We start from the raw sequence: 16,372 nt of genomic DNA on the forward strand, positions 1-16,372 counted from the left end.
GTGGTTACCAGAATGATAACTGCAGCTAAGAACATTAAATGTAGTTCCTAACAGATTTGTTTAAATAAGAAACATGCTCTTATTTAGCAGAACAGGGTCTTATATCTTTCTGAAGAAAACTGAACAATTAATATCTGTTCTTCCCATAGAATCCATTATTGCAAATGAACCCAGCTTCAACCATGAAGATTTAAATTTCCTCTCCCGTAGCCAACGCTATGAAGTAGCTATCAAAAAGAGTGCTCTTATGGTGTTGAAATTAAGGGAATATGGGATTGCAGATCCCGAAGAGATCTTCTGGTTTAAAAGGTACTTGTGTTCATTATTGGGTACATTAAAAGCATAAGATATAAGGGATGGTCATGCTTAATTTCAAAAGACCTTCATGGGACTTCCAAAAATACTCTTTAGAAGTCTTCAATTAGCAAAGCTTCCCTAAACATAGTTTTCTGGAGTGCCTATGCAACCTCAGTTCCTTTTATTATAGCAGTGGAAACTCGATATATGTACTGTAGCATTCATGAAGGTTAGGGACGTCGTTACATTTTAACCAGGCGAGATAATGTTGCTTTCTTTTAAAAGTACTTAACGTCAGCTAAGGACATTCACATTGACGACAGTTCTCTAGCTTGTTTTCTCTTCTGCCGCTTTTGTTTTTCTACCCTTTATGTCGTGGGACAGAAAACTTCCAATGTTGAAATAGTCTTGCTAGTTCAATCTTGTTGATTTTCCATTCCTCTCTGGTAGAGAGTCAGTAGAAGTAACCAGTAGAACGAATTTGGTGGCAGAGATAAGGTTGGAAGTTATTCATCCCGTTCTGAACTTAACCCTAATTGCTGATCTTTGAGCCCTTGGTTTAATAATTGTTTGGAAAAGGTCATTGCACTGCAATCAATTCAAGAAGAAACCAATTTTTTTCGGTGGGCGGAGCACTTCTTTTGCTGACATTGCAGCAGTCTTACTACATGTACTGGATAGGCAGATCGGGTTTCCCTCTGTAAATGTGGGGTAGGAAGCTCTCTTACGTATATACTAGAAAATTGCCACTGAAAATAAAAGTCTTGCTACTTAAAGCAAGTGACAACAAGAATCACTACTGGAAGCAGAAATGCCTTTGAATGCTGGCATGACATGGAAGGAGGAGGATGACTTAGTTCTTCTTTGTTGGTTCGTTGCAATGTTCATCCCTCATGCAGGAGGGAACGAAAGGAAAGTAATTTTATTTAAAGAGACAGATATAGATACCCCCTATGTTCTCTACTTGTAATCCTCAACTTAAAGCCACTTGTTTAGTACTATTTTAAGTTTCAAAGGTACTGGAAAAGAGACTTATAATTGGTCTTCTTACTTATGACTGTCTGTAGTAATATCCCTATAATCACGTGATCAAAATTTGGGTGCTTGGCAACTGGCATGGATTTGCAAATGTGGCAGTGGCTCGAGGTCATGTGATCTTCCCAGTTGATTTAATGCTTAATGATCCCATGATTCACTTAACAACTGCAGTGATTCACTTAATAACTATGGCAAAAAAATAGCATAAAATCGGGTGTGACTCACTTAAGTACCTTGCTTAGAAATTGAACATTTGGTCCCAGTTATGACTATCAGTTGGGGGTTACCTGAAGGCTTACAAACCATTGATTAGGCTGAACAGATCTATCCCCTGATAATAGGAGTCTATATGCATTTTTCTGGGACTAATTTACAGGTAGTCCTCCAATTTTGACCACAATCAAGCCCAAAATTTCTGTTGCTAAGCAAGACAGTTGTTAAGTGAGTTTTTCCCCACCTTATTGCCTTTCTTGCCATAGTTGTGAACTAGTGCAGCTAATTTGGTAACACGGTTGTGACGTGAAAATCTGGCTTCCCCATTGAATTTGCTTGTCAGAAAGTTGCAAAAGATGATCACGTAACCCCGGAACACGGCAGCCGTCATAAGTATGAACCAATTGCCAAGCATCCAAATTTTGATCACATGATTGTGGGGATGCTGCAACAATTTTAAGTGTGAAAATGGTCATAAGTCACTTTTTTCAGTGTCCTTGTAATTTCAAATGGTTATTAAGTGAATGTTTATAAGTCGAGGACTACCTGTACTTCAGTTGAGTTTACTGCAAGTTTGAAATACGAGTCCATATTTCCATATTCTCTCTCTTATATTTATATACATTCAAGAAGTGGGGGCAGTATGTGCAAATAGGGGATAAATTTACAAAAGAGGTGCCTTATTTTACAAACTATTTCATTGGTAATCTTTAATGTAGATGTTACTACTAATATCGCATTTTTATTTTGTGTTGCCTTTTTTGTTATGTTCACCCTGACTAATACTTGTGTACACATAATGCATACTGATCTAAAGGGTGGGTTCCATGCTGACTTTTATTGTCTGGGGAAAAAGAACTTTTAAGTTGATTTCAGTGAGAGCTTGCTACCATTTATAACAAGGATGGAAAGTTGGGCAGCATATCGGATTTTCCTCCGTTTATAATCTTTTTATGAAGGATAGATATTGCTATTATGTTGCATTACAATCATAACTTAGTACTTTGATGCAACTACCTACAGTTTCCAAAAGCAACAGCTCTTTTGATATAAAGCAGCGATCCTTGTAGCAAGTGGTATTGTTCCAAAGCATTAATTCGTTCCATTTTGTGCCTATAAGGGTTGTCATAAAATGCAGTTACTGATCAGTGCAAAAAATGGGGATCATATGATTCTACAAAGACCTGCACTGACTGTGAATTGCCTACTGGGCACAATTTATATCCTGATATTGATCTTTAAAGCCTTAAAATAATTAGAATAATTTTGTTATTGTAGAAACTGTTTGAAATATGAAATGTAAAGCAAAAGACTTTTTTTTACATTTACAGAAAAAATCTACTGAATGTCAAGAGGTGCTCAGCAGAATAATTGAAATGCTGATAATTATTCTGATAACTAGTCCAATTGTCAAATGTGAATTTGATGTCATGCAGTGCTGTTTTTAATTCTATTTGCTCTTGCAACTGTTGGAAAGAATTTGCACTCTAATACTCTTGTTGGCTATTTGTTAACCAGAGTCTTGTTAAAGGATGTGCTTTGGACCATATGCAGAGCACTACAAGAAAACTGATTAGTAATACAACCCATTCCAAAAAGTACAGGTAATCCTTGATTTATAACCACAATTGAGCCCAAAATTTCTGTTGCTGAGGGAGACAGTTGTTAAGTAATTCTGCCCCATTTTATGATCTTTCTTGCCATAATTGTTAAGTGAATCAGCTGCAGTTTTTAAGTTGGTAACACATTTATTAATAGAATCTGGCTTCCTCATTGGCTTCCCTTGTCAGAAGGTTGCAAAAGGCAATCAATCCTCCCCAGGACACCACAACTGTCATAACCAATTCTCTGAATTTTGATCACAGGACCACTGGGGTTCTGTAATGGTTATAAGTGTGCAAAATGGTCATAAGTCACTTTTTTCAGTGCTGTTATAAGTTTGAATGGTCACTAAATGAATTGTTGAAAGTCGAGGACTACCTGCACTCAAAATGGCCTTGGATGCAGCTTAATACAGCTTAGCCCTATAATCAACAAATGTCAATTAACATTAATTACAATTTATCAAGAAATACATTGGATAGAAAAGCCTCACTTCTAATTAAACCATATCTTGAAGAGAGAGAAAGACAAGAGAGAGAGAAATAGGATATTTCCTGGCTCTCAAACATGGTAGGCCAGGTGAGAAACAGACATAGGCCAATATACTGTATAAAGAATGTTCCTCTTTATCTATTTCTTACCCTGGTCAAAGGTACAAAAGATGATGCAAGCTCTAACCATTCTAATCAAGATGGATTATTGAAGATAATTTCCATATATGTAATAAACAGGAAAATAGTAATCTTGAAAAATATAGTGGTAACTTCTGCTGGTTCCTCTGGGAGGTTAAAACATACCGTAATAGATTTGCATCAAATCATTTTTTAAAAAAATTGAGGAATGGCTTGAACATTATGTGATTTGCATTGAATTACCTGTTGTTATGGAAGATATCCAAAGTGGCACTCCTATTTTTGTAGGTCATAGGTATAAACACCTCTCTAAACGTGTATATGCATGTGCCTATGTATTGGAGCTATTAAACATGGTTGATGTGCTCTCCACCCACCACTTGAATATAATGTTTATCTGGTTAAATCCAGAATTTAATTTGAAATCTTAATCATGGATTCCATGCCTCTTTCACCAAGGATTTAGAAATTACTTAGGAACTGTGTGTAACTCCTGAACAAACCAAGCTACCCAAGCTATATTATACAACATAGAGCAATGATTCCATGGCTGCTATTAGCCACGATATAAGGAATCTACAATAACCTGTTGAAATGTGCCCATTCCCCACTTTGAGCAACCTTGCCCTCCTCTACCCTACTGAGTTTTACTTGCCCTCCTGCCCAGTTTTCCCTATTCACCAAGGATTCTCAGTTCTCATTTGTCGTCTCCCTTTTGTGATTCATCAAGGCCTGCAGAAACCTATTTATGTAAAGGCAGGGTTTGAAATTCCAGAAATTAACCTCAGGGGAAAATTAGTACCAATGAATATATTCTGCCCCTTAATTAAGAGGATGCCCATAATTGGCTCACAATGAGGTGCAGCTGCATGACTTAATCTGCATTCAGCATTATTTAAGCATCCTTCTTTTACTCTCAGCAACTACTCAGTTGACAAAACTTAGTTGAAATTATCTTAACAATGGCTGCAACATGTTGCAGCGTACTCTTTATTTTGATCCACTGGGTGAATCAACTGTGATGGATGGCTTTGTTTTGTGTGTAATTGAGGTCATTGTAAGTATTTAAATATTATGGCTGCCCATAGGTTTAGCTTACTGGGAGTAACAGAAACAGCTTAAATACTGTTTTAAGGAATTCTGATTAGGACTTGGATAAAAGATTGTCAGGAAATCTCAGGGTGGTAGACTAGGTTGGGAAGAGAGCTGAAGCAGTACCCAGAAAACTACATGGATGTGGTGCTTTCTCAGCATCTTTTCTAATATCACTGAAACTGAAAGAATGAAAAGAAACATCTGCCTACATGCCTATTTACAATTGGAGCAAAGGCCCTCGGCCCTTGGACTAATGGATGTGACCTGATCAGCCATCTTTCTCTCCCTCAGAACATGCATGGGCAAACACACTGCACCCATTGATGTGCACATCACCATGTTTGTGCCCACCTTACAGAGCCAATGCACAGATGCTCAGAAAAAGAAGTGGCTGCCCCTGGCCTCCAGCTTCCAGATAATCGGCACCTATGCTCAGACGGAATTGGGGCACGGTTAGTTCTTTTCAGAAATATATGGGTATTCCAATACAGTATTATTCAAATCTGCCCAGCAGTGGTAAAGAGCAAACACGCAGTCCTGGGTTGAATTTAATGTGTTGATTGGGGCTATTGGAGGGGTTTCTACCATTTGGGTCTTACAGGTTCAAAGCCAATATAAAAACTATTTATTTATGGGTGGTTTATGTTCTTTGCCTTGGATTTTTGTATATCATGTTCTTAAGAATTGGTATGAGCATTTATTTTCTCTTGCCAGCTGAAGTTTTCTCTAAAGTTAGGCAGCGTCAAATAAGTTTGTACTGAAATTATATGCAGTTTGTACTAAAATTATATGCAGAGCACTTCACATGAAGACTAAAGGCAATATCATACATTAGAAACTATAAGCTACATGCTTATGTACTGAACAAGACACAGACAAGTATGGTGGCAACTGTCAGGTGCAAAGAATCAGGACCATATGTTAAGTTCCAGTTTAGAAGATTTATTGCTCAAGTCTATACACAAGAATCTAGTCAACTAAATTGTCACTAAATAGGAGTCATCAGAAGTCAAGGAGGGTTGGATTTGGAGCATTTGTCTCCTCTTGACTCTGCCCCCAGGCTCTGCCTCTTCTTCCTCAACAATAACATAAATAAACTAAAATGAATTGCTACCAACTGTCTAGCTGGTGTGGTCCTGTATGATTTGCATATGGAATATTGCAACATGACACACTAACATTGGGCAGATGACTATAATAATATTCTGCTATAAACATTATGTTAAAATGCCTTTCTAACTACATGTACCATTAAGGTTTTTGTTTTTTGTTTTATTTAGATTGGAATCGTGGTTGGATAATTTACTTTCTGGCATCTTATTTTCTTGCTATATTTTATTTGTCAAAGGTTTTAATTCCAACTGAAATAAAACAGAGGAGACCACCTTGACTCGCTTCCTTCATTATAGTATATGTTTGTGGAAAAAGTTCATTTGGTATTATTTATATTGGAATCTACATATTTTAGATATGTTTCACCTAAACCAATCTGGAAAGAATGAATGTGTGGTTGTATTCATAAGTATTTGTTGAACTGAGCAGTTCAATGATATCAACTGATAGAAAATTATCTTTTTTTTAATAAATAAATTTTATTAATTTTACAATTAAAACAAACCAACAACACATACACAAATGAAAGAAAAGAAAAGAAAAGAAGAAAATAGAAAGAAAAAATAGAAAGCAATTAAAAACATTATCATCTTCAACAGTTTGTAAGAAAATTAGAAAATTATCTAATACAGGAAGAAATAGAAGAGAAACACCTATCAAGAAAGTACTGTATATGGCCCTTTTTTCCTCATTTAGCTAATGCTCCTATATCAGGAGGTAGTGCTGTTTTGAAAATGTTCTAGTTTTTCTAATTTAACAAAAGTGCGTGATTATTATGCTGCATTGTAACAAAGCTAAAAATGTGCCTGGATGAAATGAAAAAGGCTCTGGTTTCCAAATGTGCTTTCTGCAATCAGTCCTGGAGAATGATGTATATATAGTTTGGCTTGTTAGGTTAAATCATGACTACTGATACCTCTTGAAAAATCTTTTGTTGCTTTGAATCTGAACATCCATGAATTTAACAACTGCGCCCCACAAGCATTATCACTTGAATATATATATATTTTATATATTATATAAATATATAATATATATATATTGAATATAAAGGCCTCCAATAAAGTAACACAATGCTGCCAGCCAATCAAGATACAAAAAGAGCCAAAAAACAGACAGAAGATATTAGAGACACCAATCAAGCAGAACACAGCAACTCGAGACCAATAAACACAGACCAAGACTCCCAACCAATCAGGATGAAGAAAAACCATTCTGGCACAGCAATAGGCTGCCCCAAATTTAAATCTGAAACCACTGTAAAGTCTGACCCACAGCGGACACAACCAGAAGCCTGATGATGGCAGATGAGATTCTGCTGAAACGTTGCTACAACTTTAAAAGAACAACTACAATGCGTGGAAAATACCGAACAAGGAATACCATATATATATATATATATATATATATATATATATATATATATATATATATATATATATATATATATATATATATATATATACACACACACACACACACACACACACACACACACACACACACACTTGAATATATATATATGAATATTTCCAGCAGTGACCACAATATGATTGACTTTTGTCTCAACATACGCCCACAGAAAAATCACCACAATGATGTAATCCCCAATTGTAACTTCAAAAAAGGCAACTATAATCTTATAGACAACGATCTCTCATCCCTTGATTGGCAATCTCTATTCACTGGATGCAATACTGTTGAAGACCATTACAACATATTTTTACTTGAAGTCAAAAGAGTCATCAAACTATATGTACCAACAACAACTCCCAAAACAAAACAAAAAGCAGATTACCCATAACAATAAGGAAACTTCAATCCAAAAAGAGATCACTCTGGCGGAAAAACAAATCCGGTCACGTTGCCAATTTCAAAAGCCGATACAAAAATTTATGCCACCAGATAAAGACCGAATGCACCAATTATCACATTAAACAAGAGGAAAACCTTCTAAGCACCAATTCCACCCGTGCTTTTTACAATTTTGTAAACAACAAACTAAAAGACTCAAGGTCCATCCCTCCCTGATAGGACCTGATGGTAAAGACTGCAACGACGACACCATTAAAGCCAACATCTTTAACACATTCTTCGGCTCAGTATTTGTAAACAGCAATGGATCATGCCCAGTATTTCCTAGCTGTACCACAGATAACAACAATGATCTAATACATATCGATTTTACAGAAGACAATGTTGAAAAAGCACTACGCAATCTAAAACCATCTCTATCTATTGGACCGGATGGAATATGTGCCTACTTCTTAAAAAAGCTATCCACTGCCATAGCCAAACCTCTAAGCATAATCTTTGAAAAATCTTTCAGGACCAGCTCCTTGCCTAACCTATGGTCACAAGCCACAGTTATCCCCATCTTCAAAAAGGGAGACCCAAGCCTAGTTGAAAATTACAGACCAATCTCCTTATGCTGCGTCACCTGTAAAGTCATGGAATCAATTATTAACCAATCCATCATCCTCCACTTAGAGACAAACAACCTACTCTCCAATAAACAATTTGGTTTCAGAAAAAACTATCCTGTAATCTGCAACTCTTACACTGCAAAAACATATGGACGACACAACTCGACCAGGGCAAAGCAATAGACGCAATCTACATAGACTTCTGTAAAGCCTTTGATTCAGTGGTACACGACAAACTACTCCTAAAAATAAAATCCTATGGTATCTCTGGACAACTGCATAACTGGATAGAAGCATTCCTGGCAAACAGACAACAAATGGTCAAAATTGGGAGCGTCCTATCAAATTCTGTACCTGTCAATAGTGGTGTCCCCCAAGGCAGTGTTCTAGGACCAACTCTCTTCATACTCTACATAAATGACCTCTGTGATCATATTAAGAGCAATTGCGTTCTTTTCGCTGATGATGTAAAGCTGTTCAATACCACAGACAATACTGCTACCCTACAAAAAGATCTTGACTATGTATCAGAATGGTCAAACAAATGGCAACTTCAAATCTCAACAAATAAATGCTCTGTCTTACATATTGGCAAAAAAATCAGAAAATAAAATACAAGCTGAATAGTCAAGATCTTGTTGATGACCCAAGCTCTGTAAAGGACCTTGGAATACTCACCTCTAATGATCTAAGTGCTAGAGCCCACTGCAACTACATAGCCAAAAAGGCATTAAGAGTTGTTAACCTAATCCTACGTAGCTTTTTCTCTGGTAATATCACACTACTAACCAGAGCGTACAAAACATTTGCTAGACCAATACTCGAATACAGTTCATCAGTCTGGAACCCACATTACGTATCTGATATTAGCACAATTGAGAAAGTCCAGAAATATTTCACAAGAAGAGTTCTCCACTCCTCTACTCGTTGTAGAATACCTTATGCCACCAGACTTGAAATTCTAGAACTAGAAAACCTTGAATTACGCCGTCTTCGGTCTGATTTAAGCATGGTATATAAAATCATACATTGCAATGTCCTACCTGTCAATGAATACTTCAGCTTCAACCATAACAACACAAGAGCACACAATAGATACAAACTCAAAGTTAACCGCACCAAACTTGATTGCAGGAAATACTACTTCAGCAATAGAGTGGTCAATGTCTGGAATACTCTACCCGACTCTGTAGTTTCTTCCCCAAACCCCAAAAACTTTAACCTTAGACTGTCTACTATTGACCTCACCCCTTTCCTAAGAGGTCTGTAGGGGCGTGCATAAGCGCACCAACGTGCCTACTGTCCCTGTCCTATTGTTTCTCTTATTCTTCTTTTATTTTTCTTATATGTACCCATTTCATGTATTCACAACGATGTATACACTTATACTTATTATCTTGTAAACAATTGGCAAATCAAATAAATAAAATAAATAAATATAACAATTGTGCCCCACAAGCAATTTATCTGAATGGAGCAGCCTACAAATAAGCAAAGTGGAGCACCATATGAATGAGCACAACATTGTTGGTTTTGTTTGGAACTCTGACCATAGCGGTATTTGTTTGGGGCTTGAAGGTGTGTGTGTGTGTGTGTTTGTGTGTGTGTGCTATGCATACTAACTTATTTCTGCATCTCGTGTCAGTGTGTAATATTGGTGTTCTGTCAAGTAATCCATACGAGATTGGCTTAATGATGGTGGAGATGGTCTCTGCTCCAGTGGTTTGAGTCCTAACACGTTTGGTGGGGAGAGCTCTTGTCATTCATCTCAGTTTCTGTCCACCTGACAGCTCAAAAGCATATTCTATGCAAGTAGGTAAATAGGTACCATTTTGATAGGCAAATGAGTTGGTGCTCTGTGCAGGCAGTCAGACTCCTGCCAGCTCTGAATGTTCCTGGTTGTAGCGCCCAAGGTGGCTCCGGGGAGGGGACTTGGATGATGCTACAGGAAAAGCCAGTCATCTTTCTGGTGTGAAGCCAGCTCGCACTCTTATGGCCCACCTTGGGAAGCGTGCAACATTTCCTACAACAAAGCTTTCAAGATAAGATGCCAATAGCAAATGTTAACTTTCTGACATCTTGTTACTGTAGCCTGTCTCCCATTTTTTTTCTCTTTTGTTTGAAGGAGAACAGAATTCCAATGGCTTCCAAAAATATGGTTAAAAAATAGGATCCCAATAAAACCGTTTTAGAACTGCATATGCTGTAAATTAGGATTGAGTTGTTCACAAGCCATAAATATCTCTGAAGCCACCATTTCCCATTTTTTATGGACTCTGCTATTGAAAACAGATGACAGACTTTCATAGCTGAAACTGCTACTATTCTTTCGCTTTTTATATTTGTTTTGCTTTCTTAAGTTTTACACACAACCTTTTTAATGTAACTCTCAACCATCAAAATGTGCTTTTCCTGGCTATAAATTATCACATTGAGCATTGCTACCTAAAATTAATTTCATTCTTCTTTCCTATTTGCAAGTGACAATTATCTGAGCATGCTATTTTCTGGCTATTTTAAACTTATTTGTCACTGTTCTACTAAACTGCTATAGATATTTGAAAATAATAAACTATTTTGGCTTTAGTGCAAATGCCATACAGTCTCTTGACAACATGGTATAATTTATATACATAGTTGTTCCACATTCATTAGTATGAGGACATCTTATGTGCCATTTTATACATCCTAAGATAATAATTATAATTAAAGATAGTTTGGAATTTTGGTTAAATAGAAGTCTTCGCTACTGTAACCATGTTGGTAGCAAGCATAATAATATTTCCACAGTAAGTTTGCTATTTTATATTTAATAAGCGCAATATTTAATCATGGGCCTTAGAATTATGGAAACCTGGGATAAACATTTTATTCATTTACTGATAACCTTTTCCATCTCTTTATTGTAAAATGAGCTGGATGCAAAACTTGGCAAACCTCAAGTCCCTTTGCTCTCAAGTCCCTTTCAATATCTATTGTAACCCCAGCTCAGCATGAGGGATGTTTCTGCATCTCTGTCTCTTTTGTTTCATACCATTAGTTTTGTGAGCAAAGATTTTGTCAGCAAAGGGCTGTGTACTACTTCACAGTTGAAAAGCAGAATGCATTTGAAAATTTTAAATATTCAGATTACTTCCAATTAATTATTTTTGTCCACATAACAATCAAAGTATAAATCCCAGGCCATTATTATCCCCATATTGCTGATGGCATGCTTAAGGCCATCTGGAGACTTCATGATAGATTTCCATTGAGGATGGCTTGGCACAGTACAAGCAGGGGTGGGATGCTACCAGTTCTGCCTGGTTCTATAGAACCGGTAGCTCTGAAGAGCAGCAGACACTGAACCGGTTCTGTGTTTGCTGTTGTTTGGCCCACCCACCCGCCTGGGCTCTTACCTGTCCTTTATTTCCTGCTTTTTCAACCTCAGCTGCTTTGTGCTGAGGTAGTCACCAAACAGGTAGTAGTCACCGAACTGATAATAACACCGGTTGAATCCCACCCCTGAGTACAAGTACTGTAACAGGTTAAAGATGCCCCAGATTGAAGGCTGTGTTAAGAATATCATAATCACCTTGATTATAAAAAGCCCATAGTGTTTGAATGTGCTTATTAGATTATCATTAAGAAGCATGTTTTGCTGACTTGGGGAACTTTTGGTGATGTTTTTTCTCTTTATAAACATTTTGGTACAAAGCCATGAACAGGCTTACTAGCTTTAATTGCTGATTAAGAGCACCATCCTTTTCTTCCCAGAAGAACCTTTGAAAAAGCATTTAAAACAACAGAAATATTACAGATTGAAGCTACACAAGAAAGAGGATAATTGTAATGTAGACTGGCTTTGATTAAAAGCTTTTGAGTAATTTCCCTCCTCCCCAAATTTGAATTGGATAAAGTTTTATTGCTTTGATTACATTGTGGAACATGATTTGTTCCTTTTTCAGTGTATGTACAGAAGCTAGTATTTGTATTCTCTAATTATTTTCAATATGTTTCCAGGGAACATGAGGACATTATTCTGGAATTTCTAGAATAATACTGCCTTTTTTTAATCACCTGAAACCAGTCCTCCTTTTGTGATCAGAGTATCCTCTGCCCTTTGGATTGATGTAAAGTTCTGTAACCCTGGGGAAAGAATGGTGCTTTGATAAATATGCTTGCTTCATTCTGATTTATCACATTATTTTTGTCTTCCCTGTCCAATCTGCACCTCTAATCTCGCCTGCTTCCACTTATAATACCCCTTCACATTCCCTTCCCTCACATTTATTTACAGCTGCGTTCATCAAGGACGGCCTGAGCCTTTGGACCTCCACCTGGGCATGTTCCTTCCCACGTTACTAACCCAGGCAACCCAAGAACAGCAGGATCGCTTCTTCATGCCTGCTTGGAACTTGGAGATCATTGGCACATATGCCCAGACAGAGATGGGACATGGTACAGTACTTCCAAGTCTTATTTCACAGGGTAGACTAGCTTTTACAAAAAGTACTGGCTTTGTTTCATGATAGCCTAGGTCCTTTTGGCTGTTCAGTTGGCAGCAACATGCTTCTCTAAGAAAAAGAAGCTATTCAGATGGACATAGAGGCATAGATTTCTGATTATACAAAGACAGCTTGTTTGTTTTTTAAAATGGCATTGAGTCAAAGCACATTTTTCCTTGATTTCTGAATGCCTTATGATTGGCATACATAAAGCAATATTCTAATTACACAAAAATGTTTTTTGCACTTTAGAAAGTAAACTTGAAGAATAAAGATTAGCAAGAGTTATATAACTTCTGTCAAGTTAAAGTACCTTTTAAAAACTATTTCAGCTAAGTATCTTTCCTATTGGCTCTGATTAATTCAATCATTAATTTATATACACTTATAAATTTTCTGGGAAACGTCTTGGCTTCTCAAACAGTCATTTCTATTACCTTTAAATAAAACAATGCCTTTTTCAGGGCCACTTGGAATGATTTCTATTCTGTAGATTTTCCTGCACCTTCTGATATGCCTCTGAAGTAAAGTGTTCTGTCAATTTTATGAAAGGGAAAAATTGAAGAGCAATGTGATAGACATCCAATGTTCATGTCTAAATCTGACTATTACCATAAAACCATACTTGTGCATTCAAGACAGCATATATATTTAGAAGTTATGCTACAATCAAGAGAAGGAAGCCCTGTGAGCTTTCTACCTTGCTCCAGATCTGATTCATGTTCTGAAGAAAGGACAGAACAGGACACATGTCTTTCGCTCCAAAAATCAGAAGTGCTATCACATTCTCTAAATCTATAAGATCAATCTACCTATATGAATGCAAGATGTTTTTAAAAGAAAAAAAGAAACTTCAACTTTACAGTGAAATATTACTTTTATTTTATATATATATCTTATATCTGTAGTTTTTTTTAAAAAAAAGTCCCTCAGCATATTTGAATGTCGCTGCAAGTCAATACATCACCTGAGTTGGATTTTACCGTTCACTTTGAAAATTCTGGATGTTGAACTGCAACTGGGATATTGACAGTGGCTGCAGGAGGAAGAATGTGAATATGAAGATCTGGGATTTAAAAAACATCACAGAAGCAAATGTTGAAAATTTTTGTGCAGGACAATATCTGGATTTAGAGAAAAAGCCGTTTTTATCCTAAACCTTCTTTGGAAAGGAATTATCATGGGACTCTTTCATTTGCCTTATCAGATACCTAAATATGTATTTGCACATGGTGATAAATCTGTAAGACAAAGGAGCTGCATAATTGTACAGCAATTTGATAGCACTCTTACATTAATAGGGCAATTAATGGAGTGACATGCATCCACAGTTTCATGCATGCCTTTCTTGCAATGTGTTTGCTATTAACCGTTATGTAAATGTACATTTTCAGGCAGTTTTCTTATTTGCACTGCTTGGCTTTGCATTGCTAATGAAGATTGTTGAAATAAATCTAATTGTGTATACTTGTGCTGAACTGTGCAATTTTGAAATAAGATTTGCTACCTGCCTACAGGAACTCATCTCCGAGGACTGGAAACCACAGCCACCTATGATCCTGCTACCCAGGAATTCATCCTTAATAGCCCAACCGTGACTTCTATTAAATGGTGGCCAGGTGGATGTAAGTGTATTATTACACAATTAAAGCTAAAGGAAGAGCTGTTTTTTTTCCCTTCAAGCTTTTAAAGTGTGAAATCAATTAACTATTGATACATTTTGAAACATAACTTTAGTTGTATAATATGTTTGATTATTCTGCACTGTAGAAAGTATGAGTAAAAAAACCTCTGGTTTCTGTTTCAGGGCTAAGCCTTAGACTCAACATATTAAAATTAACATTAGTTTTATTAGCCTAATATAATGTAGACATCATACAGAATTAAATATTTCTGTTTCACTAATTCTACACATTCGTCATTTAATAATTCTGCATATTATTTATTCCTTCTATTTAATTTTAGTTTGGGAGTAAAAGGAAGTGTTTTACATCATAAAATCTACAACAGCCTGTTGTCTGTATTATTATTTTTGTGGTCAACATATACATAGAATGCTTCTTGGACTGTCAAATAAACTTCCACTTACTAAGTTGTATTTCCCCTCCCCCCCTCTTTCTTGCAGTGGGCAAGACATCAAACTATGCCATTGTTTTGGCTCAGCTTTATACTCAAAACAAATGTCATGGGTTACATGCTTTCATTGTGCCTCTACGTCAGTTGGGAACCCATGAACCGCTGCCAGGTATTAAGTCCATCACTATTGTGTTACTATTCTTTCTCAACTAGGGTTGTGTGAGAAACTGCTAGGGATTCCTTGAGAGGTTGCGATTTAAAATCAACAATGTTTTTAACTTTGTGCTTTCAGTTTTGACAATTTTTACACATCATGATTCAGCTACTGGCTGCTGCTTTGTCGTTGTAACCATTGCAGATTGTGTAGGTTAGAGGTGAATAGTATTTTGAAACTTTAATGGCTTTTGCCATTTTTAGGCAGAGATTCCCTGACATCTGAAAATTATTTCAAGGGTTTTTCCTGGGTAAAAAAGGTAGAGAAAGTCTGCTCAAGTGAATATCTAGCATATTTATGTTGCCATATTAGCTGCCATATAAATGAATCAGAAAGTCCATATTGGAACACTATGTGATATCCAACATGAAACATTTGAAATCTTCAAGGGCTACATTGTATTGGGAAAAACTGAATTCAAGGAAGTACTTGCAGTCCTCAAGTAGGTGAGATAAAGGAAGCAATGTTCATAAGAAAGCAAAATATACATAGTTTTTCAGTCCCACATTGCAGCATATCAAGTAGAATATAGAAAATATAGTACAATGAGTACACATTAAAATGATTTTAAAGCCTTGACTATTTTAAAAAAATTTAAATGGGGGAAATGTTGCTGAACAGAATCCATTTTTACAAAAATAATTCTTTATCCATTAATTAGATTTAATTTGTCATAATTCAAGTAAGGTTCAACTAATATTAAAATTCCCTAAACTGTGTGTATTAGCTCATGCTGCAATAATAAAGTTGTAGCTCCTTTTGCATTTGATGTCAAGAACTTTGAATCTCAGTGCATTAGGTAGAGTTAGATAAGAACACACAGCTGACTCATCTGGATAGTATGGAAGTCTTCCTCTACATTGATGAATGGACAGAGTTTGAACACTCACTCCTAACTGAAAATCACAGCCAAAACAACTTATTTTAAAAATGCCAGAGTAGAAAAAAATTATTAAAATCTGCTATCCAATCTTAAAATTTGTGAATTTAATATCACTTTGTTTTCAAGATGGGAACAAAATAACACCAATGTTTTAGGGGGAAAAGAAAAGAAAGCTATATCTATCCATCACTATAAATGAATTGAACATTTTTGCAATTGTGGCCTTCAAGTCTTATTTTCAGGACACAGTTTTGGAATTAGCATCATTGATGCTTCCGCCTTCAGCACTTTGAACT

At 36.3% G+C, this 16,372-nt stretch overlaps 1 protein-coding gene across 3 annotated transcripts in view; it reads left to right on the forward strand.

Moving 5' to 3' along the window:
- ACOX1 (acyl-CoA oxidase 1) overlaps window positions 1-16,372 on the forward strand; it is a 28,822-nt gene that overhangs the window by 1,284 nt on the left and 11,166 nt on the right. The window contains exons 2-6 of one of the 3 annotated variants that reach the window (XM_087955767.1): window positions 150-309; window positions 5,169-5,329; window positions 12,696-12,856; window positions 14,421-14,528; window positions 15,029-15,148. In XM_087955767.1, the coding sequence (XP_087811893.1) occupies window positions 5,241-5,329; window positions 12,696-12,856; window positions 14,421-14,528; window positions 15,029-15,148 (478 nt within the window). In that variant the 5' untranslated portion in view covers window positions 150-309; window positions 5,169-5,240. The remainder of the gene's footprint in view (window positions 1-149; window positions 310-5,168; window positions 5,330-12,695; window positions 12,857-14,420; window positions 14,529-15,028; window positions 15,149-16,372) is intronic. The other 2 variants (XM_026667494.2, XM_026667493.2) reach the window with 2 other exon arrangements.

Source organism: Notechis scutatus, chromosome 2 (genome assembly GCF_049901735.1).
Source record: "Notechis scutatus isolate UNSWTSFEM ecotype Mainland chromosome 2, rNotScu1.2, whole genome shotgun sequence".
NCBI classification, from domain to species: Eukaryota; Metazoa; Chordata; class Lepidosauria; order Squamata; family Elapidae; genus Notechis; species Notechis scutatus.